Genomic DNA, 24,340 nt, shown 5'->3' with positions numbered 1-24,340 from the left:
CACACCTATAAAGGTGAGTGTGTGAGTGTGTGTCATGGGCTTTTAACTCTGAGCTATGGACACTTACACGTGGATGAACCAAATGGTATAGTTGCTGAACTGATGTAAAACTTTGTTTAGGAATTGGTATCTTGAAATGAATCAACTTGTATCGACAGACTTTTACCAAAGATAAAAATAAATGCTTTTCCATGAAGCATTGCTTGGTCACTGGTTGAGCTAAACTGGTATTATCTAATTGTGTAGTTCAATTTAACAGATATTCAACATAATTCATGTGTGAGAGTCCAACAGAAGGACTAAACGAGTCAAACATCCACTGATCTGACAACTCAGAGTTCTAGATACTAAACTATAGCAAATAAACTGTGATGATGTGAGAAATGTGAAATTTTGGTTTGACTAAATCCAGTTCGCATAAGAAACTAAGGATTTTTAGACAGTGCTGTATATTTCTTCAGATTATTTCTCCATATTATCTGAATCATGAGGATTTATTCACAATATTTAAAAAGACTCACTGTTCCACCTACTGGTGTAATGATGTAACTACAGGGGTGTGTGTGTGTGAAATTTCCACTGCGAAAAATCTTATTTATAACATTCTTACAAAGATACATTTAGATTTGATGAAAACAGAACATTGTGAAGTGAAAGTACACAGGATTGCTGTAGATTTTGGACATGTAATTTTAAGTGTGTTAGTTGGTATATACACAGAATCCAGACAGTAAACACCTATTTCTCCCCACAGCTGTTATTATATCTTATATTTTAGCAGCTGAATTGCTGTCAAGTCAGCATCCATGAGCACAACTGTCTATTTAGAGCATAACCTCTAATGTTAGTGGATTAGCACTGAGTGTGAGTGTTGACTCTTCACCCAGCGCGTGTCGCAGTGGTGAAGTCCCGGGACATGCACTGGTCGCTGTTAGCCCAGCGGGATCAGAGAGACATCAGTCTCAGTTCCCTCCGCATGCTCATCGTGGCTGACGGAGCCAATCCCTGTGAGTGAACGCTTGCACGTCCTCAGAGTGAAACTCATGCTGGACTGTCGCCGGGTCGGCTAACTTCACTGTGTGTGTCGAAACGCAGGGTCTATTTCGTCTTGCGACGCCTTCCTGAACGTCTTCCAGGCCCGCGGACTGCGTCCCGAGGCGATCTGCCCGTGTGCGAGCTCCTCCGAGGCCATGACCGTCGCCATCCGCAGGTACACTGGCCACATCACAGCTGATGTACAACACATCACAGCTAATACACACTAACACACCACAGCTAATACACACTAACACATTACAGCTAATACACACTAACACATTACAGCTAATACACACTAACACATTACAGCTAATACACACTAACACATTACAGCTAATACACACTAACACATTACAGCTAATACACACTAACACATTACAGCTAATACACACTAACACACCACAGCTAATACACACTAACACATTACAGCTAATACACACTAACACATTACAGCTAATACACACTAACACACCACAGCTAATACACACTAACACATTACAGCTAATACACACTAACACATTACAGCTAATACACACTAACACATTACAGCTAATACACACTAACACACCACAACTAATACACACCAACACATTACAACTAATACACACTAACACACCACAACTAATACACACCAACACATTACAGCTAATACACACTAACACACCACAACTAATACACACCAACACATTACAACTAATACACACTAACACACCACAACTAATACACACCAACACATTACAGCTAATACACACTAACACATTACAGCTAATACACACTAACACATTACAGCTAATACACACTAACACATTACAGCTAATACACACTAACACATTACAGCTAATACACACTAACACATTACAGCTAATACACACTAACACACCACAACTAATACACACTAACACATTACAGCTAATACACACTAACACACCACAACTAATACACACCAACACATTACAGCTAATACACACTAACACATTACAGCTAATACACACTAACACATTACAACTAATACACACCAACACATTACAGCTAATACACACTAACACATTACAGCTAATACACACTAACACATCACAGCTAATACACACTAACACATTACAGCTAATACACACCACACATTACAGCTAATACACACTAACACATCACAGCTAATACACACTAACACATTACAGCTAATACACACTAACACATCACAGCTAATACACACTAACACATCACAGCTAATACACACCACACATTACAGCTAATACACACTAACACATCACAGCTAATACACACCACACATTACAGCTAATACACACCAACACATCACAGCTAATACACACCAACACATCACAGCTAATACACACTAACACATTACAGCTAATACACACTAACACATTACAGCTAATACACACTAACACACCACAGCTAATACACACTAACACATTACAGCTAATACACACTAACACACCACAGCTAATACACACTAACACATTACAGCTAATACACACTAACACATTACAGCTAATACACACTAACACATTACAGCTAATACACACTAACACATTACAGCTAATACACACTAACACATCACAGCTAATACACACTAACACATCACAGCTAATACACACTAACACATTACAGCTAATACACACTAACACATTACAGCTAATACACACTAACACATCACAGCTAATACACACTAACACATTACAGCTAATACACACTAACACACCACAACTAATACACACCAACACATTACAGCTAATACACACTAACACATTACAACTAATACACACCAACACATTACAGCTAATACACACTAACACATTACAGCTAATACACACTAACACATTACAACTAATACACACTAACACATTACAGCTAATACACACCAACACATTACAACTAATACACACTAACACATTACATCGAATACACACTAACACATTACAGCTAATACACACCAACACATTACAACTAATACACACTAACACATTACAATACACACCAACACATTACAGCTAATACACACTAACACATTACAGCTAATACACACCAACACATTACAACTAATACACACTAACACATTACAATACACACCAACACATTACAGCTAATACACACTAACACATTACAACTAATACACACTAACACATTACAATACACACCAACACATTACAACTAATACACACTAACACATTACAACTAATACACACTAACACATTACAGCTAATACACACCAACACATTACAACTAATACACACTAACACATTACATCGAATACACACTAACACATTACAGCTAATACACACCAACACATTACAACTAATACACACTAACACATTACAATACACACCAACACATTACAGCTAATACACACTAACACATTACAGCTAATACACACCAACACATTACAACTAATACACACTAACACATTACAATACACACCAACACATTACAGCTAATACACACTAACACATTACAACTAATACACACTAACACATTACAATACACACCAACACATTACAACTAATACACACCAACACATTACAACTAATACACACCAACACATCACCGTTGAAGCTTGTTTCCGCCTAACATTGAATTTGCATATATGGCATAATGCTCAGGTGTGCATAACAAAACCAGCTCTGTGTGTGTGTGTGTGTGTGTGTGTGTGTTCAGGCCTCCAGAGATGGGTGTTCCTCCCCCGGGTAAAGCGGTGTTGTCCATGAGCGGTCTGAGTTACGGCGTGATCCGGGTCGACACCGAGGAGAAGCTCTCCGTTCTCACGGTGCAAGATGTCGGACAGGTCATGCCTGGAGGTGCGACTCTTCACTCTCACGCTGTGTTTAATAATACAGTTTTTTTTTACTCGCTTTGGTACTATTTTCACAAGTAAGGTGTACATTTTCAAAACTCTTAGTACAAAAATCCAAACTGATCACACTTGTAACGCAGCTAGTCATTCTTTCAAAACCTGATGTAATGATTTCAGTCAGTTGCACATGTTTTCAGTCCACATAATCATTATTTCAAACACAAGATTATTGTAATATGTAATAAGAACATTTGGTTTAATCACTGAAACACAACAATATGATCTTCTTTCAGTTTAGTACTTTTAACAATCAGTTCATCCAACAGCAAACAATGCAAAATACATGTTTCAAATCGGCCTTAGAAGTGCTGAAATGAATATGCTACAGTACCATAAAAGACAGATTACACAGTTTTACTGTAACATTAGGCAATACACTTACAGTACCCAACATTTACATAATCTATAATTTCCAAATATCCATCATATATGTAGGCCTAATCAAATTGAAGGATCAATGAAGACATCCTTTACAATCATTTAGGCAAATTATAGTTTTTATTTTTCAGATATAATTGTAATATAGGTATACTTTCTATAATGAAATGTAACTAAAGAAGAACAAAACATAACATTTAGTGCACACATAACACTACATAGTGGCCAATTGTGGTCAGACTGTGAAAAAAATGGTGAAAAAATAAAAAATAAAAATAGCTATAACGAGTATTCATCATGTGTGGTTACTGGTTACATGTAATTTAAATATTCATACAAACACACATTTTATTTCTGTAGTTTTTAAAATCCATATACTGTATATTGCTGAAATGAAAATCTATAGGTTTACCAAATGATTAAATGATTAACCATTAATATCTGTTGGATTAAATAATAGACAAAAGTATTAAACTGAACAAAAAGAGATGCAAATCAAAAGTTTGATAGTAAGAGCTTTACTGTGAATGAAACAATAATGTAGATGAAACACTTATTTTGTGTTGTGAAAAGGATACTTTGTGATTGTGTGAATTGTACTAACACAGTTGAAAACATGATGAAATGTTTGAAAAAAGTGCACTTTTGATGATCTGTTGTGATATTAGCACTAAGAGTTTTGAAAATGTACACCTTACTTGTGAAAATAGTACCAAAGCGAATAAAAAAAACTGTAATAATATTAATCATTTGGAGATTATGAATATGAACCGTTGTGCCGCTGCTTATATTGACCACGCTGTAAAAATGCCCAAATGCTATTTCTACATCATCATCGCACATGCGCAGTGCTTTCAGTTTCACTTCTCAATACCATCAAATGTTCACATGTTCCCTCGATCGGATTAGAAAAGGAAGAAACCTCATCTTTCAATCCGATCGAAAGTACGTTGGGATCGAGCTCATTTGGATCGGTTAAGGTGTTTACATGAAGGCTTTTCAGTCTGATTGAGCCGTCAATCCGATAGAGAGCCTAAGTCCCTCCACCATGTGACCTTATTTCGGAAAAATATTGATTGGTAGTCAATGGCGAGAGACAACAAATATTTTGATCTGGTTTGAATTGTGCCCTGAATTACACATATGATGTTTGTCAATTTAAAAGATACATTTTAAAGTAAAGAAAGTGGCAGTTTGATGTAAAACCGTTGAGGTATAAGACTGTGAAAATATGTAATTACAAAAACTACAAACCCCAAAGGCGCACATTTTCTCTCAATGAATGAAGCTAACTTTAGGCTAACGTCTGTCATTGTTTCTATAGTCTTACATTATAATCGTAACGTTACGACACACTCGAGCAGCGGATTTCGCTCGTTGTTTCGCTTCCCGGGAGATGTAGTTCATTAAGCGATTTTCACATAAAACTAAATGTTACTCTTCTGTTTTATGACAAACTGCGACGTTTTTGACTTTAGGAATTATCTTTTAAATTGACAAACATCATATGTGTAATCGAGGGCACAGTTCAGACGGAATAAAAGGATAAGTTGTCTCTCGCCATTGACTACCATTCATATTTTTTCCGAAATAAGGTCCCATGAGCCGGAAGCGGAGGGGCGGGACAAAAGCATTGTAAACTTCAACTAATTGCATTTAAAATCCATTTAAACTGTATTTTTGTATTTATTATTTCAATTAAGTGAATTAGATCATTCGTGTGAATTTTAGTGAATTTTTTTTTTAGAGATATCAACTTCAAATATGAAACATGACTTGTTTAGATTTATGACTTTGATTTTCTCCTCACAGTTTTAGAGTAAAACATGTTTTGGAAAATATATATTTAATATAAAAATGTAAAATATTATTGTTGTGCACTTTTCATAATAATACAATAATACAATCCCTTTTTATACTTCAGCAATAATCTGCCATGTGTCGTCTTTAAAAAGAGACCAAACTGATCCAAAACATCCAGATTTAGGATTTGGAGATTTCATTGTCAGGTCTATGCTGAAAAAACAATGTATAAATGGATTATAACTAGTGTAGAAATATAATTTAGTACCATTAAATCCCATAAAAAAATGATCAAACTAAAATATAGTACATTACAAGGAAGCGGAGGGGCGGGACTTAGGCTCTCTATTACTAACGGATTATTTGTTTGCATGTGAGCGTAGCCGCTGATCCATAGACTGATAGACAGATGTGAATAGAGTGATGGAGCTTTGAGTGGATGTAGATGATCTTAACGCTCTCCTGTGTGTGAGCAGCGCTGGTGTGTGTGATCCGGCTGGAGGGAACGCCGTACCTGTGTCGAATGGATGAGGTGGGAGAGATCTGTGTGAGCTCCAACAGTACGGGGATCTCTTACTACGGTCTGCCAGGAATGACCAAGAATGTCTTTGAGGTGAGTGTTGGATTTCGAAACATTGTGTTGGCCTTAACAAATTTCAATCAATAATGGGAGTTAGGGCTGAAGGATTTGGGAAAGACAACAAAAACAATTAACTGTTCACAAAGACCTGCCCCCTTACTGTTGCTAAAAATACATCGCGGAGCAGAGACGACTCAGACCAGCTTACTTGTCTCAACTTTCAAATTTGGTACATTTTTAGAGAAACTTAAACAATAAATAGTATTTAGTGGCTGTTTAATGTGTCTGACAGATCGCTAGAGCCTCAGTTGAAGCTGCTCCTTCTAGTTCATTTATAGCATCAGATAAACATGAATGAACATCAGAAGGAATGTTGTTTTAACCGCGGAAAAACGTCAATACACACCGTTTCTAAAGTTCAAATCCACTGACGTTAATCTAATATCTCTCCTGACTGCTTTGTCGGACAAATGGCGGATTCGGCGAATGGGGGATTATGATTGGTCAGATCGCCTGTCAATCACACTCAGTGCAGTGCTTGTTTGTAGGGCTGCACAATTTGGATAAATTATGCATCAATTTGACTTAATTATTATTATTAGTAGTAGTATTTAACTGTAAAATAACAAATTGACTATTTAAGAAAAATATAATGAAGTAAAAAATAATAATAATTAACACCTATTTGAAATGCATAAAAAATGTCAATGGATTTGATTTGCACAGTTTAATAAACTAATAACTAATAAAAGGGTACAAAAGTTAAGATTTCTGTAATAGTGCTAATAAACTAAATTTATTTTAATCACACAACCGGGTTTGTATATTTATCACCAATAAATTAAATTTCTTTCAGTCTCATACATTTGAATTACAGCTATCTCTTTAAAAGAGCTTCTCTCGCAGGGCCACGCTTCTCTGTGAAACATGCGGCGCACAGATTTATTTCCTTAAATCTCAGCCTTCACGATTTGATGATGTCACTGAAGCCATAACTCAATTTCAGCTTTATTTTAATTAAACATGGTTGGGATTTTGGTTAACTTCAGTGACTCAAAAAGATTAAATCTGATTAATTCAGGGGCCCTTTCTGCAAGTTAAGGCCCTCGCACACTGAGTCCGAAATTTTCATTTGTGTTTATTCGTATTTATGATTCAGTGGCTGTGAATTGTCTAAACCAGTGGTTCTCAAACTTTTTCAGGAGGAGCCCCCCTTGTGTAGGGTGAATCCTTTTGTGGCCCCCCAAAAGAAAACTCATAACGAAAACATCCTCAAACGTACAATTTTACTTACAAATTTTAGATTGTACCAAAAACAAATGAATTTGTACAATGCTGGAACAACAGTTCTGTTTGTAGCTTTATGTCTTTGAATATACAAAATTAGTTAAATTGTACATTTCATTAAATATAACATTTTAAAAACATGCTAGCATGATGTTAGCAACATGCTAATCATGTTATTATGATGCTAGCTAGATGCTAATCATGCTAGCATGATGCTAGCTACATGCTAATCCTGCTAGCTTCTTGCTAAAAACATGCTAGCATGATTTAATAAAAAATGGTTTTGACAGTTAACAGTAATATTGTCTGAAAAGTGCAACAAAAGTATTGAATACTGAACATTTGTGATGTTCATAGTAAAAGATGAACACTGAAAAAATAATTTGCTGATTGTAAAAAAGTGCATTAAACTTCTTACATTAAGGTAGTAAATGACAGTGGCTCAAGTTTGGTTTGCAAATTTGAACAGCAATCTGTTTTTTCAGCAAGAAACAAAAAAAAAATTCTACTCTACTTAAAGAAATACTTTTTCAATATAGAATACATAGAATTTTATACAAGTTTTACAATATAAAAGAAATCATGCAATGCAGATTTCACATAGGACAATCCAAACTTACATACAGGTAAAATAATTTTTTTAAAATAATTTCATATTCTAGAATTTCTTTGCGGCCCCCCTAGCGCCATCTAGTGGCCCCCCAGGAGGCCACGGCCCCCAGTTTGAGAACCGCTGCTCTAAACACCTTTCAAACTGCTCGCTACGGACGCGAAAAACACAGAAAACTGAACCCAATCCGATTGTTTTTTATGACAGACAAAAGTTTCGGTGGCAGTGTGCAAGCGTGATTGACATAACATGAGCTTGTATTTATTTTTTAACGTGCAAAATTTTGGATGCATATTTCGGCCTTTACATTAAAGGAGTAGTTCACTTCAGAATTAAAATATCCTGAGAGTTTACTCACCACCACGTCATACAAGATGTTCACGTTATTCTTTCTTCAATGGAAAAGAAATGAAGGTTTTTGAGGAACACACTCCCGGATGTTTCTCCATATAGTGTCTTCAGTGGTCCAGATGTGAGTTTCAGAGCAGCTTCAAAGACACGATCCAGCCGACGAATAAGAGTCTGATCTAGACAAACCAGCCGACATTTACAACGAAATACACATTTATATGCTTTTTAACCATAAATTATCAGGACATTTTAATTCTGAAGTGAACTACTCCTTTAATAACTTCATTGAATTGTTCACTCATTAAAATTGTTAATTAACGACTGAAGTCTTGCTATTTTTCAAGCCTATAAATCTCCTAAGTGAATCTAGAAAGCCTTACTGTATATTATTTTGTGCTGTCTTTAAAGCAACATTAAGAGTCAGCGTCCACAGCTTGTGACTTTTATTGTGAAATAAACACTCTGTTCCAGACCATTCCCGTGACATCATCAGGATCTCCCATCAGCGACCGGCCCTTCACACGCACGTCTCTCCTGGGCTTCATCGGCCCGGTGCGTTCTCTCACACGTCTTTAAATCCCTCGTGTTTCAGAGCTGATGTTTGAGGATGTGTGTGTGGCGTTGCAGGATAATCTGGTGTTTGTGGTGGGAAAGCTGGACGGGCTGATGAGGGTGAGCGGGCGATGTCATAACGCAGACGACGTGGTGGCCACCGCGCTGGCCGTCGAGCCCATGAAGTTCGTGTACAGAGGACGGTAAATGCACTGCCTGTGACCTTTGACCTGATATTTAGCAGAGTAATGGGTAACAGTTTACTTGAAGGGGTGTGCATAAGACTGAATATGAAGGTTATAACAACTGTCATTAAAGGGTTAGTTCACCCAAAAATTGTACTCACCCTCATGTTGTTTCAACCCCGTAAGACCTTCGTTCATCTTCGCGACACAAATTAAGATATTTAAGATATTAAGATCACTCCTGCATACTAGTCCATAGGCTTCTTGAGGGAATGACTCGAAAAGTCATTAAAGACATCGTTAAAATAGTCCAAGTGACTACAGGGGCTCAATCTTAACTTTATCAAACGACGAGAACACTTTTGTGCGCAAAAAAACAACAAAAATAACGACTTTATTTCAACTATTCACTTCCTTCTCCATGAGCCTGTAGTCAGTTAACGTAGTGTGATTGCGTAGAGCTACGTCACACGTAGGCTCACTATTGGCCGACGCTGGTCATGTGTGTGTGATGCGTGTGACGTACAATAACAGAAGCTTACGCTATTAAACTAGTAACCTGACTCGCACAAAGGGAGAAATAAACGAATAGTTGAAATAAAGTCGTTATTTTTGTTGTTTTTTTGCGCACAAAAAGTGTTCTCGTCGTTTGATAAAGTTAAGATTGAGCCCCTGTAGTCACTTGGACTATTTTAACGATGTCTTTAATGACTTTTCGGGGACAGCAAGAGTCATTCCCTCAAGAAGCCTATGGACTGTATGCAGGAGTGATCTTAATATCTTAAATATCTTAATTTGTGTTGCGAAGATGAACGAAGGTCTTACGGGGTTGTAACAACATGAGGGTGAGTAAATACTGACAGAATTTTCATTTTTGGGTGAACTAACCCTTTAAGTGTCTCTGCTCGGGTTGTGATGTGGTTCTGTGTTGTCAGGATTGCAGTTTTCTCTGTTTCGGTTCTGCACGATGAGCGCATTGTTGTGGTGGCGGAACAGAGACCAGACGCTTCAGAAGAGGACAGCTTCCAGTGGATGAGCCGAGTGCTGCAGGTGAACACACACACACACAAATATGTATCAGCCCACATCTGGATGTGTACCGGATCTGGGCCGGATATGGACCGACACTATGTTGTTGTCTGGAATACACACACACACACACAGACACACATTATGTTAATTCAATCATGATAATAAAGACCGGATAAGTTTGTACAAAGTTTTTCCTTGTAGTGTCTGCAAACCAACACCCCCCCCTGCTCTGTCCCTCTCAGGCCATCGACAGCATCCATCAGGTGGGTGTGTACTGTCTGGCTCTGGTCCCGGCCAACACACTCCCCAAAGCTCCCCTGGGCGGCATCCACATCTCCGAGAGCAAGCAGCGCTTCCTGGAGGGAGCCCTACACCCCTGCAACGTGCTCATGTGCCCTCACACCTGCGTCACCAACCTGCCCAAACCCCGCCAGAAGCAGCCCGGCACCGGTCAGTGTGTGTGTGTGTGTGTCCTGTCCGCTGTGCTGCATCTCACACGTCACATGACCTGTCCAATTAAAATTCGAATTTTCGATATTATTCGAATTTCAAACAAAACTGCACATTTCGGATTGTTGAACTTGAGGAGCCGGAGACATGATGCGTAACGGACGCGGTGTGTGTTTGGTAGTTTATCCAGTTCATATCTATCTAATGTGAAAATGGCGGAAAAAGGCTATACTGACGAAAACACTCAGTTGGAGGCAAAATTTGTGCAATGACACACTTGACCATTTTACATCAGTTAGAGCAGAGTGTGTATGTGTTTTATGTGACAGTTTTATAACCCTTTATAACACTTATGTAACCTAATTTTCCTTGCATGCACATTAAGGAACTTTTAATTTTATTTTAGAACAATTTACAAAAGTTAATGCACTTTAAAAAGTGAACGTCATTTAGTGTCAATAAAAGATGAGATGCTTGATTGGTTTATATTTGCTGATTGCGCTCGCTTGCGTCCTCTAGTGGGCATAGGAGTCAACACAGTACCTTTATACTCTAACATTAAAGTATTGCCTTCAGAATTCAATTATAATTTGATTTTGAAAGAAATAAAAATGGAGCTGTTCATCCGCTTTGACAGCCCTAACCTGCCGTCTCTGTGCTTTCAGAGGTGGGTCCTGCGTCCATGATCGTGGGAAACCTGGTGGCAGGAAAGAGAATTGCTCAGGCCTGTGGGAGAGACGTGTCTCAGCTGGAAGACCATGATCAGGTGACGCACAGCACAACCTCCCGAACCACTGACAGCACAGGAGCACTTTAAAAAGAAAAAAATATACTCTCAAATATGCTTAACCCTCGGGTGCTGTTCACGTGTCAGTAGGGTTGGGTATCGTTTGAATTTGAACGATTCCGATTCCTTGTTTCGATTCCGGTTCCTAACAATTCTCGATTCCGATTCTTTTAAGAGGCAGGGTCAAAAAAGTTTAGCTAACCTTGCTAACCAACGGTCTTTCTGAAGGAAATACTCCTTTTGTCACAAATTTTGCATTTTGCCGAGATTTCGTTATTTTTAGAAAAGTGAAGCCACACTTTGGACCGCCGACGTAAGCTACTCATGTTCGACTCGCGCGGTTATGCCAACACTTCCGGTAGACGCTTCTTTGTTGGTGTTGTTCAGCGGTTTCTTCTTCCGCTCGGCAGTGAATATCGAAATTAGGAATCGAAATTTTAACTTTTGAACGATTCCGGGAAAAATGAAAAGTTAGTCCCGGTTCCAATCGATACTCGATTCTCGATACCCAACCCTACGTGTCAGTCAAAAATATTCAATTAAATGTAGCCTACTATATTTTAGTTTGATAATTTTTTTTCTTTTTTTATGGGATTTAATGGTACTAAATTATATTTATACAGTAGTTATAATCCATTTATACATTGTTTTTTCAGCATAGACCTGACAATGAAATCTCCAAATCCTAAATCTGGATGTTTTGGATCAGTTTGGTCTCTTTTTAAAGACGACACATGGCAGATTATTGCTGAAGTATAAAAAGGGAACTTATTGTATTGTAACTTATTTTAAATTTTTCTATAAAATATATATTTTCCAAAACACGTTTTACTCTAAAGCTGTGAGGAGAAAATCAAAGACATAAATCTAAACAAGCCATGTTTCATATTTGAAGTTGATATCTCCAAAAAAATGCTTTCAGAAAGTTGAAACTTAGCCTATTGATTTAATTCACTTAATTGAAATAATAAATACAAAAATACAGTTTAAATGGATTTTAAATGCAATTAGTTGAAGTTTAGAATGCCTTTGTGACCCAGTTAAGAACCTCTTTATATGTAAGTTAATATGAACTAACAATGATCAATACTTTTAAAGCATTTATTAATGTAAGTTAATGCTAAATTCAAGATTTATAAATACATAATTATAACAGTTGCATCTGTTAATGCCACTGACCTGAAGCATCACCAACACCATACACGTGTTTTATTGTACACTAACATTGTTATTTCATAACTAACATGAGCTAATCTGACCGTACACATTACTGCGCTGACAAGCATTTAGGATCAACTTAAATATACTTTTGATTTTTTTTATTGAAACTATTGTAAATACATTTTGTAATTACACAATGAAGATACAATTTAGTACATTTAATATACAGTAGTCAACATTTGTTATACATGTATACATTTACATTTGAACAATACCGAAGATACTTTAAAGTAAAACGTTTGACTTGTCATTATTACAGTGCAGTGTTTAATGTCGTGTTAGAGCATTTATTGATATGCAGTATTATCTGCAAGTTTAATATAGTTGTTGTGATTGACTGTTGTCTGAATGTGTGTGTTGTGTAGTTCCTGTATCTGCAGGACGTCCTGCAGTGGAGAGCTCAGGCCACTCCTGACCATCCTCTGTTTCTGCTGCTCAACGCCAAGGTATCTCTCGCCCGCATATGTGTATTACTCACTGCCACGGCTACATGGACAGCTTCTGGTTCAACCGGAACAAAATCAATCCGACTGATGAATCTGAACACAGTGTTTACATGAACGATAAAGTAATCGGATGGACGCATGGGCTTCGGAAGCAAAAAAAAAAAGCGTGTGTGTCCTCCTACATTTCATGTGTTCTGGTGCCTTTTAATTAATACTCCGCTTCACGTTATGCATTAATTGCGTATCTATCCGTGGATAATCCCGCTGATGACACCATGAGCATTTGCCAGCATCGACAACTTAAAGCTGTTATTGATGTTTGCGACGCAATATTTGACTGAAGGGTACAAGAGCGGTGATTTCCATCAGTTGCGTCTCGTTGAGAAATATAATGTAGCGATGTAGCGTTTATTAGGGCCAGTGTTGGGTAAGTTACTCTAAAAAAGTATTTAATTACTAGTTACTAATGACCTCTTCAACAGTGTAATTAGATTACTCTCTCTAAAAAGTATTTAATTACTTTTAATTACTAATTACTTTCAAAATCCCATATCAATCTCAACCAGCTGAATAATACAAGGATAGGCATGAATCTGTCTTAATTCCTTCAAATAAATACTATAAAATTGCATGAATTATCCTTAAACTGACCAAGGTGGAGAAGGTTACATTATAAAAACATACTTTTTAACATCAGACAATATATTTCGATGTTAAACCCACTATTGTTTTATGTCTGATCTCATGACATTTCACACTTTTTTCATACATATTTTACAATAATTCATACGAAATTTAGACACGTCATAAAATGCATGCGAATCGCTGTGAGATCGGATTGATCTATACACAGTATTTGCCTCAATTACATCAGAAGTAACTGTAATTAAATTACAGATAAATGAAGAGTAATCCCTTACTTTACTTTTTCAAGGGAAAAGTAATTAAATTACAGTAACACTTAGACACTTACAGTACAGTTACACCCAACACTGATTAGGGCATTCCTCAAGGGTAATGGATCTGAAAAGCGAACAGACACATGCGCTGAATTAGAGACGGTGAAAGTCAGTGGGTCCATTATCATTGGTCTTAAAAAGTGTGTGTGTGTCTTGTCCCACACATATAAAATCTTTAAATATTATACATATAAATATTTGTTATGTCACTTAGATTTGATTTGATGCTGCTGTTCGCGCTGAAGATGCCCGTCGTGTAGCTATATCTACATCATCATCGCACATGCGCAGTGCTTTCAGTTTCACTTCTCAATACCATCAAGTGTCCACATGTTCCCTCGATCGGATTAGAAAAGGAATAAACCTCCTTCAATCCGATCAGTTAAGGTGTTTACATCAAGGCTTTTCAGTCCCATTATAAGGGTCCATGTGTGTGTGTGTGTGTTCAGGGCACGGTGGCCAACACAGCGTCGTGTGTGCAGCTGCACAAGCGTGCGGAGCGAGTGGCGGTGGCGCTGATGGAGCGAGGCCGACTGAACACTGGAGATCATGTGGCACTGGTGTATCCTCCCGGTGAGAGAGGACGACACTCACACACTGAGGTCTGATCAAGGCTTTCCTCTCGCTGCTCTTCACTCCTCTGTCCTCTACTCTACAGGTATTGATCTGATCGCCACTTTCTACGGCTGCCTGTACGCCGGCTGCGTCCCCGTGACCGTCAGGCCTCCGCACCCGCAGAACTTAACCACAACCCTGCCCACCGTCAAGATGATCGTGGAGGTGAGGATCGTGGTCTTTCTATGTTTACACACTTTGCTGAGGAAGACACTTAGGTTTAGGGGTGGGGTTAGGGATCAGGGGGTGGAGATGGATAGGATTAGGGGTGGGGTTACTGATTAGGGGGTGGAGATGGGTAGGATTAGGGGTGGGGTTAGGGATCAGGGGGTGGAGATGGGTAGGTTTAGGGGTGGGGTTAGGGATCAGGGGGTGGAGATGGATAGGATTAGGGGTGGGGTTACTGATTAGGGGGTGGAGATGGATAGGATTAGGGGTGGGGTTACTGATTAGGGGGTGGAGATAGGTAGGTTTAGGGGTGGGGTTAGGGATCAGGGGGTGGAGATGGATAGGATTAGGGGTGGGGTTACTGATTAGGGGGTGGAGATGGGTAGGATTAGGGGTGGGGTTAGGGATCAGGGGGCGGAGATGGGTAGGATTAGGGGTGGGGTTACTGATTAGGGGGTGGAGATGGGTAGGATTAGGGGTGGAGTTAGGGATCAGGGGGCGGAGATGGGTAGGATTAGGGGTGGGGTTAGGGATCAGGGGGTGGAGATGGGTAGGATTAGGGGTGGGGTTACTGATTAGGGGGTGGAGATGGGTAGGATTAGGGGTGGGGTTAGGGATCAGGGGGCGGAGATGGGTAGGATTAGGGGTGGGGTTAGGGATCAGGGGGTGGAGATGGGTAGGATTAGGGGTGGGGTTACTGATTAGGGGGTGGAGATGGGTAGGATTAGGGGTGGGGTTACTGATTAGGTGGTGGAGATGGGTAGGATTAGGGGTGGGGTTACTGATTAGGGGTGGAGATAGGTAGGATTAGGGGTGGAGTTAGGGATCAGGAGGAGGAGATGGGTAGGATTAGGGGTGGGGTTAGGGAACAGGGGGCGGAGATGGGTAGAATTAAGTACATGTAAGGTGGTTACAGGATTTCGTGTTCTGCAGTGAAAACCATCTTCAAATCTGCGCGGATTCAGTGCATATACGCAACTCGTGAGTCCTCATGATATATTAAATACAGCGCATTGCGCAAAATCTGCTCTTTCTGGCTTACTTACACACACATCACTACGCAACAAATAACAGCACTTGTTCACTTGCATTGAAGTAATAGCGAATATTAAAAAGCATTTAGTCAACAGAAAAGACATTGTTATTTACCAGCGTCCTACATGTTCTGTGTGCTGTACTGATCTGTCCACCTTAAACACATTTTTGGTAAAAAACAAACAAATAGTTGTTAAAATCGATTCCCTTTTTCGTTTTCGATACTTGTGTTGTGTTGGTTGGTCCGATCGATTGTGCAATCGATTTTTGAATGTAAAGTGGCAGCCCTAATACATGTATTAAATTAAATGTAACATATCAACTGGTTCTGCAAACAAATAATGCCATTTGCTTTTCAATAATCCATTTTTGCAATTTATTTAATGCCGTTCTGGGACCACTGTAGATAAGACTTCAGTAAGTGTCTTACTCGACGGGCTTCTGGAAGGCACATCTGTCAGTCCAGTGCTCTGTAAAAGAGGCGGTACAATGACCCAAACGCAGACTGGAGACTAAACATTTCTGAAGTCTTAATAAGTCTGATGAGCATTACTTTGTCCTTTAGCTGCTCAGCAGTGTCTGATCGTTGATCACTCTCTTGTGACTGTAACTGTACTCTTATGATTGACAGGTCAGTAAGTCTGTATGTATTCTGACAACACAAGCAATAATGAAACTACTGAAATCCAAAGAGGCCGCGGCTGCTGTGGACGTGAAAGCGTGGCCGTTGATACTGGACACGGGTAAAGACATCACTTACACCATTGTACTATTGTATAACTCCCATTGTATGGAAAAGAAATATTAAAGATCCCCTATTATGCCTCTTTACAAAGTATTACTTCCTGTCTCTGTGAAGCCCCTCCTTCTGAAAAGCACACTGTGCTCTGATTGGTCGGCTGGAGCAGTGTGTTGTGATTGGTCGAGCACTTTGAGTGTGTTTGGGAAATGTTTCGATAACGATAAACACCAGTTCAACACACTACTAACTAACTCAACCAGACCCCGCCCCCTTTATGCTGCTTATTAATCATTACACACTAAAGAAAGTGAAAAAAAGCATAATACATCTTGTTTAAATAAGGTTTATTGGTTCCATTTCAGATGATCTCCCGAGAAAGAGGATCCCCCAAATCTACAAACCCCCCACCCCAGAGATGCTTGCCTACCTGGACTTCAGTGTGTCCACCACAGGAATCCTGGCTGGGGTCAAGGTGATTCTGACTAACCCATCATCATCATCATCATCATCATCTGAGAATGTGGGATGGCACTTCTAACAGCATGTGTTTGTCTCAGATGTCCCATGCTGCCACCAGTGCCTTGTGTCGCTCTATCAAGCTGCAGTGTGAGCTGTACCCGTCCCGCCAGATTGCCATCTGCCTGGACCCCTACTGTGGCCTGGGCTTCGCCCTCTGGTGTCTCTGCAGGTGAGAGACCATCATCACGCCTGCTTCGGCTGGCAGACCAGTACAATCATGTTAAAGGGATAGGTCACCCAAAAATGAAAATTAGGATTTACTCACTCTCAAGTCATGCTTGGTGTATATGACAATCAGAGTTATATTAAAAAAATGTGCAGGCTTTTCCAAGCTTAGTAATTGCAGAAAATGAATAATTTATGTTTTGAAGTACACATAAAAGTGCATCAATCCATGATAAAAGTGCATCTGTCCATCATAAAAGTGCATCAATCCATCATAAAAGTGCATCTGTCCATCATAAAAGTGCATCTATCCATCATAAAAGTGCATCTATCCATCATAAAAGTGCATCTATCCATAATAAAAGTGCATCTATCCATCATAAAAGTGCATCTATCCATCATAAAAATGCATCTATCCATCATAAAAGTGCATCCGTCCATCATAAAAGTGCATCTATCCATCATAAAAGTGCATCTGTCCATCATAAAAGTGCATCTGTCCATAATAAAAGTGCATCTATCCATCATAAAAGTGCATCTATCCATCATAAAAGTGCATCCGTCCATCATAAAAGTGCATCTGTCCATCATAAAAGTGCATCCGTCCATCATAAAAGTGCATCTGTCCATCATAAAAGTGCATCTGTCCATCATAAAAGTGCATCTGTCCATCATAAAAGTGCATCTATCATCATAAAAGTGCATCTATCCATCATAAAAGTGCATCTGTCCATCATAAAAGTGCATCTATCTATCATAAAAGTGCATCTATCCATCATAAAAGTGCATCTATCCATCATAAAAGTGCATCCGTCCATCATAAAAGTGCATCTGTCCATCATAAAAGTTCATCTATCCATAATAAAAGTGCATCTATCCATCATAAAAGTTCATCTATCCATAATAAAAGTCCATCTATCCATCATAAAAGTGCATCTATCTATCATAAAAGTGCATCTATCCATCATAAAAGTGCATCCGTCCATCATAAAAGTGCATCTGTCCATCATAAAAGTGCATCTGTCCATCATAAAAGTTCATCTATCCATAATAAAAGTGCATCTATCCATCATAAAAGTCCATCTATCCATCATAAAAGTCCATCTATCCATGATAAAAGTGCATCTATCCATCATAAAAGTGCATCTGTCCATCATAAAAGTGCATCTGTCCATCATAAAAGTGCATCTATCCATCATAAAAGTGCATCTGTCCATCATAAAAGTTCATCTATCCATCATAAAAGTGCATCTGTCCATCATAAAAGTGCATCTATCAATCATAAAAGTGCATCTGTCCATCATAAAAGTGCATCTGTCCATCATAAAAGTCCATCTATCATCATAAAAGTGCATCTGTCCATCATAAATGTGCATCTATCCAACATAAAAGTGCATCTATCCATAATAAAAGTGCATCTGTCCATCATAAAAGTCCATCTATCCATCATAAAAGTCCATCTATCCATGATAAAAGTGCATCTATCCATCATAAAAGTGCATCTGTCCATCATAAATGTGCATCTATCCAACATAAAAGTGCATCTATCCATCATAAAAGTGCATCTGTCCATCATAAAAGTTCATCTATCCATCATAAAAGTGCATCTGTCCATCATAAACGTGCATCTATCCATCATAAATGTGCATCTATCCATCATAAAAGTGCATCTGTCCATCATAAAAGTCCATCTATCATCATAAAAGTGCATCTGTCCATCATAAATGTGCATCTATCCAACATAAAAGTGCATCTATCCATCATAAAAGTGCATCTGTCCATCATAAAAGTGCATCTATCCATCATAAAAGTGCATCTATCCATCATAAAAGTGCATCTGTCCATCATAAAAGTGCATCTATCAATCATAAAAGTGCATCTATCCATCATAAAAGTCCATCTATCCATCATAAAAGTGCATCTATCCATCATAAAAGTGCATCTGTCCATCATAAAAGTTCATCTATCCATCATAAAAGTGCATCTGTCCATCATAAAAGTGCATCTATCAATCATAAAAGTGCATCTGTCCATCATAAAAGTGCATCTGTCCATCATAAAAGTCCATCTATCATCATAAAAGTGCATCTGTCCATCATAAATGTGCATCTATCCAACATAAAAGTGCATCTATCCATAATAAAAGTGCATCTGTCCATCATAAAAGTCCATCTATCCATCATAAAAGTCCATCTATCCATGATAAAAGTGCATCTATCCATCATAAATGTGCATCTATCCATCATAAAAGTGCATCTGTCCATCATAAATGTGCATCTATCCAACATAAAAGTGCATCTATCCATCATAAAAGTGCATCTGTCCATCATAAAAGTTCATCTATCCATCATAAAAGTGCATCTGTCCATCATAAACGTGCATCTATCCATCATAAATGTGCATCTATCCATCATAAAAGTGCATCTGTCCATCATAAAAGTCCATCTATCATCATAAAAGTGCATCTGTCCATCATAAATGTGCATCTATCCAACATAAAAGTGCATCTATCCATCATAAAAGTGCATCTGTCCATCATAAAAGTGCATCTATCCATCATAAAAGTGCATCTATCCATCATAAAAGTGCATCTGTCCATCATAAAAGTGCATCTATCAATCATAAAAGTGCATCTATCCATCATAAAAGTGCATCTATCTATCATAAAAGTGCATCTGTCCATCATAAAAAATAATCTTCACTGGTCCGGGGGGTTAATAAAGGCCTTCTGAAGTGTTTGTGTATGTCACTTTTATGATGGATAGATGCACTTTTATGATGATAGATGCACTTTTATGATGGACAGATGCACTTTTATGATGGACAGATGCACTTTTATGATGGATAGATGCACTTTTATGATGGATAGATGCACTTTTATGATGATAGATGCACTTTTATGATGGATAGATAGACGTTTGTGATGGACAGATGCACTTTTATGATGGATAGATGCACTTTTATGATGTATAGATGCACTTTTATGATGGACAGATGCATTTTTATGAATTTATGGACATAAACGGCCATTCACTGCCATTATAAAGCTTGGAAGCCAGGATATTTTTTTAATATAACTCTGATTTTATTCGTCTGAGAGAAGAAAGTCATACAAACCTAGCATGACTCGAGAGTGAGTAAATCATGGGCTAATTTAGATTTTTGGCTGAACTGTCCCTTTAATGTCATGTAAATGTTTGTGTTTACAGTGTGTACTCAGGCCATCAGTCTATCCTGGTCCCTCCTCTGGAGCTGGAGACCAATGCGTCTCTGTGGCTCTCTGCGGTCAGCCAGTATAAAGCTCGAGTGACCTTCTGTTCGTATTCGGTGATGGAGATGTGCACCAAAGGCCTGGGCTCCCAGACTGAAGCTCTGCGGGTCAGTCTCACACACACACACACACACACACACACTCTTCATCCGCGTCACATTTACTGCTGTACCTTCAGTGACACATAATCACATTTTATTATGACATTTCATTGTTATTTTGAAAGAAATCAATGCTTTTTTCCAGCAAGGACGCATTAAATTGATCAAAAGTGACAGTGAAGACATTTATAATGCTACAAATGATTATTTCCCAAAGTTCTGTTGAACTTTCTATTCATCAAAGAATCTTGAAAAATAAAATGTATGAAGTTTCCTCAGAGATATGGATCAGCACGACTGTCTTCAACACTGATAATAATCATAAGTGTTTCTTGATCATCAGATCCTCATATTAGAGTGATTTCTGAAGGGTCATGTGACACTGAAGACTGGAGTAATGATGCTGAACATCACAGGAATACATTACACTTTACTGTATATTCACATAGAGAACAGATGTTTTTACTGTATTTTTGATCAAATAAATGCAATCTTGATGAGCAGAAGAGACTTCTTTCAAAAACATTAAACAAGGGTGTATTTCAGTGCCGTCAGCGTTTAATAAAGTGAACAAATATGAATTTTTATTATTTTTACTGAAAGTATTAATATAATAGTTTTTTATAATATTTCCAATCTCTGTGTATCAGCATATGATCAGACCTCCCATTACAGTAGAGTGAGTGGCATTAGTTAAAGGGCATAAATCATGTGTGTGTGTGTGATGTCGGTAACACTTTAGAATACGGTTCCTTCGTTAATGAATAACTACACAAGAACTAATGAGTAACACAATATTAACAATCTAGTAACTATTATTAACTAACAAGAAACTCTGATTAACGAACTAGTAAGTAACAGCACACAGACGAAAGTGGTAGTTCACTATTAAGTAATCAATAACTACTATTTTTTTAATACTTCCCAGAGAACTACTGAAAACGTTTATTAATAATCTAGTAACTACTATTAACTAAAAGAAACTCTTATTAACGAATTAGTAAGTAATAGCTCACAGATGAAAGTGTTACTAGATACTTCTGTGGGAGTTACTAATTATTTGGATTCGTATTATAAAGTGAAGATCATTGGAACTAACTAGTAATTACTCAAGTGTTACTACATGATCTAGTCATGATTTGTGCAATGTTTGAGATTTTTTGGTGAACTTTAGTAACTTTTAGAAAATGTCTTTAGTAACACTTGATTAATTACTAGTTAGTTCCAATGATCTTCACTTTATAATACGGATCCAAATAATTAGTAATTCCCACAGAAGTATCTAGTAACACTTTCATCTGTGAGCTATTACTTACTAATTCGTTAATAAGAGTTTCTTTTAGTTAATAGTAGTTACTAGATTATTAATAAACTTTTTCAGTAGTTCTCTGGGAAGTATTAAAAAAATAGTAGTTATTGATTACTTAATAGTGAACTACCACTTTCGTCTGTGCGCTATTACTTACTAGTTCGTTAATCAGAGTTTCTTGTTAGTTAATAATAGTTACTAGATTGTTAATATTGTGTTACTCATTAGTTCTTGTGTAGTTATTCATTAACGAAGGAACCGTATTCTAAAGTGTTACCGTGATGTCTTCATCAGTTGCGGGGCGTGAATCTGTCGTGTGTGCGGACCTGTATGGTGGTGGCGGAGGAGCGTCCTCGCATCGCTCTAACGCAGTCCTTCTCCAAGATCTTCAAGGACCTGGGTCTCTCGAGCCGGGCCGTCAGCACCACCTTCGGCTGCAGGGTGAACGTGGCCGTGTGTCTTCAGGTGAGGGCCGCTCACTGCTTCATGTGCGCACGAACCCTGTGTTTATATGTGTGTGTGTTTAAAAGACCTCTTCACACCGTGTGCATTCCTATAAATCTCTTCTCGCCAAAAGGAGTGATTATTACTGATGGCTTTTCATGTCTTGTGTCCATTATACTCTGGTGAGAAGCTATGCGTGGATTACGACACATACATTTGCGCTTTTGTTTTCGAAATGCTCAATTTCTCCAAAGTTATGCTTGGTGTGTATAGAGGGTATGCGCGTGACGTCACCGTCGGCCTGCAGTTCCTCACAGCGAGTGGCAAAAAGACGGCTGTATATGTGTTCAGTGTGAATGCCGCGAAAAACAAACACACACATATAAAGTGGGAAAGAGCTTTGCGATTAACTGTACAACTAGATTCGACAAAACATCGGAGGTATGTTTTTACAGACTGCTATAGAAAGGATCGAAACAAATGGCGAAAGGGGGATTTGCAGTTATCATTGTGTGTCAATATGCTGAATTTAGCTGTAAAACCATACCCATATATTTTGTATTGTTAGATATATTAACAACTCATCAATTAAATATTTATCATTGCATATTCTGAATTATTGGATGTTTTTTAATAAACACTGACCAAAAAAAACTATAAAGTTTCAGGGCTGGACGATATGATGATATATAGGCTATATAACACGGATATAAGTGATTTAGACCTACCTATATTATATTTATATAAAGCGTTCACAGGCAAATTTGCTTATGTTTAGGTCTATATCGCTTTTATTTCCCCGGTGTGGAAATCAGGCAAACATAAATGTCAGGCAAAACGATTCCTGGCTGCATGTCAATATCCATAATCACTGGATCTTTAGTGAGTCGTAAGGAACACTATATTGAGTCCAATATTTAGTTTAAATTGATCATTGTTCGTTTTAGTCGCATTTTCGCAGTTTCCCTTATTAAATCCAGTCACGCAGCAGATCTTTCGCCACTCAGTCAGGCTGAAAAGTCAGGGAAAGTGACATCAATGCATTCCCTCTATAGTTTTGGCATAAAAAAAAAGGTTTGTGAAGCTGTTTTGTGTGGCATCACTGTTGGTGTGTATACACGGGTTTCCTGTAGACAAACAATCCCGGATGCGCACGCATCCTGGGGGCAAAAAACGCTAGAGTTCTGTAAATGAACATAGTAATTAATGTAGATTTCGCATTGTTTGTCATTTCTTTTTGACTCAGTAATAAACTGCAATTTCAGATTTGGATCTGTTTGTTTTTGTTTCATATTAATGTAACATTATGTAAAACGTCCAACTGTTTACGAATCAAAATCCGGCACATTTCCATTACAGATTTGCTTTTACGATATTTATCAAATGTCGATAAAAAACTATTGCGAAATGACGGTGTTTCCATTAA

At 38.1% G+C, this 24,340-nt stretch overlaps 1 protein-coding gene across 10 annotated transcripts in view; it reads left to right on the top strand.

Moving 5' to 3' along the window:
- Positions 1 to 24,340, top strand: part of dip2a (DIP2 acetate--CoA ligase A) — a 147,383-nt gene that overhangs the window by 109,086 nt on the left and 13,957 nt on the right. For all 10 annotated transcript variants that reach the window (XM_089132929.1, XM_089132932.1, XM_089132926.1 and 7 more), the window contains 18 exons: positions 1 to 13; positions 888 to 1,007; positions 1,096 to 1,210; positions 3,709 to 3,848; positions 6,562 to 6,698; positions 9,385 to 9,465; positions 9,541 to 9,668; positions 10,586 to 10,700; positions 10,925 to 11,132; positions 11,798 to 11,898; positions 13,506 to 13,586; positions 14,995 to 15,118; positions 15,204 to 15,325; positions 16,995 to 17,106; positions 17,468 to 17,577; positions 17,663 to 17,793; positions 20,999 to 21,167; positions 22,765 to 22,935. The exon at positions 1 to 13 is cut by the window's left edge and continues 81 nt beyond it. In XM_089132929.1, the coding sequence (XP_088989055.1) occupies positions 1 to 13; positions 888 to 1,007; positions 1,096 to 1,210; positions 3,709 to 3,848; positions 6,562 to 6,698; positions 9,385 to 9,465; positions 9,541 to 9,668; positions 10,586 to 10,700; positions 10,925 to 11,132; positions 11,798 to 11,898; positions 13,506 to 13,586; positions 14,995 to 15,118; positions 15,204 to 15,325; positions 16,995 to 17,106; positions 17,468 to 17,577; positions 17,663 to 17,793; positions 20,999 to 21,167; positions 22,765 to 22,935 (2,178 nt within the window). The remainder of the gene's footprint in view (positions 14 to 887; positions 1,008 to 1,095; positions 1,211 to 3,708; positions 3,849 to 6,561; positions 6,699 to 9,384; positions 9,466 to 9,540; positions 9,669 to 10,585; positions 10,701 to 10,924; positions 11,133 to 11,797; positions 11,899 to 13,505; positions 13,587 to 14,994; positions 15,119 to 15,203; positions 15,326 to 16,994; positions 17,107 to 17,467; positions 17,578 to 17,662; positions 17,794 to 20,998; positions 21,168 to 22,764; positions 22,936 to 24,340) is intronic.

Source organism: Pimephales promelas, chromosome 7 (assembly GCF_988280905.1).
Source record: "Pimephales promelas chromosome 7, fPimPro1.hap1.1, whole genome shotgun sequence".
Lineage (NCBI taxonomy): Eukaryota > Metazoa > Chordata > Actinopteri > Cypriniformes > Leuciscidae > Pimephales > Pimephales promelas.
This window is presented reverse-complemented; position numbering and strand designations above follow the sequence as displayed.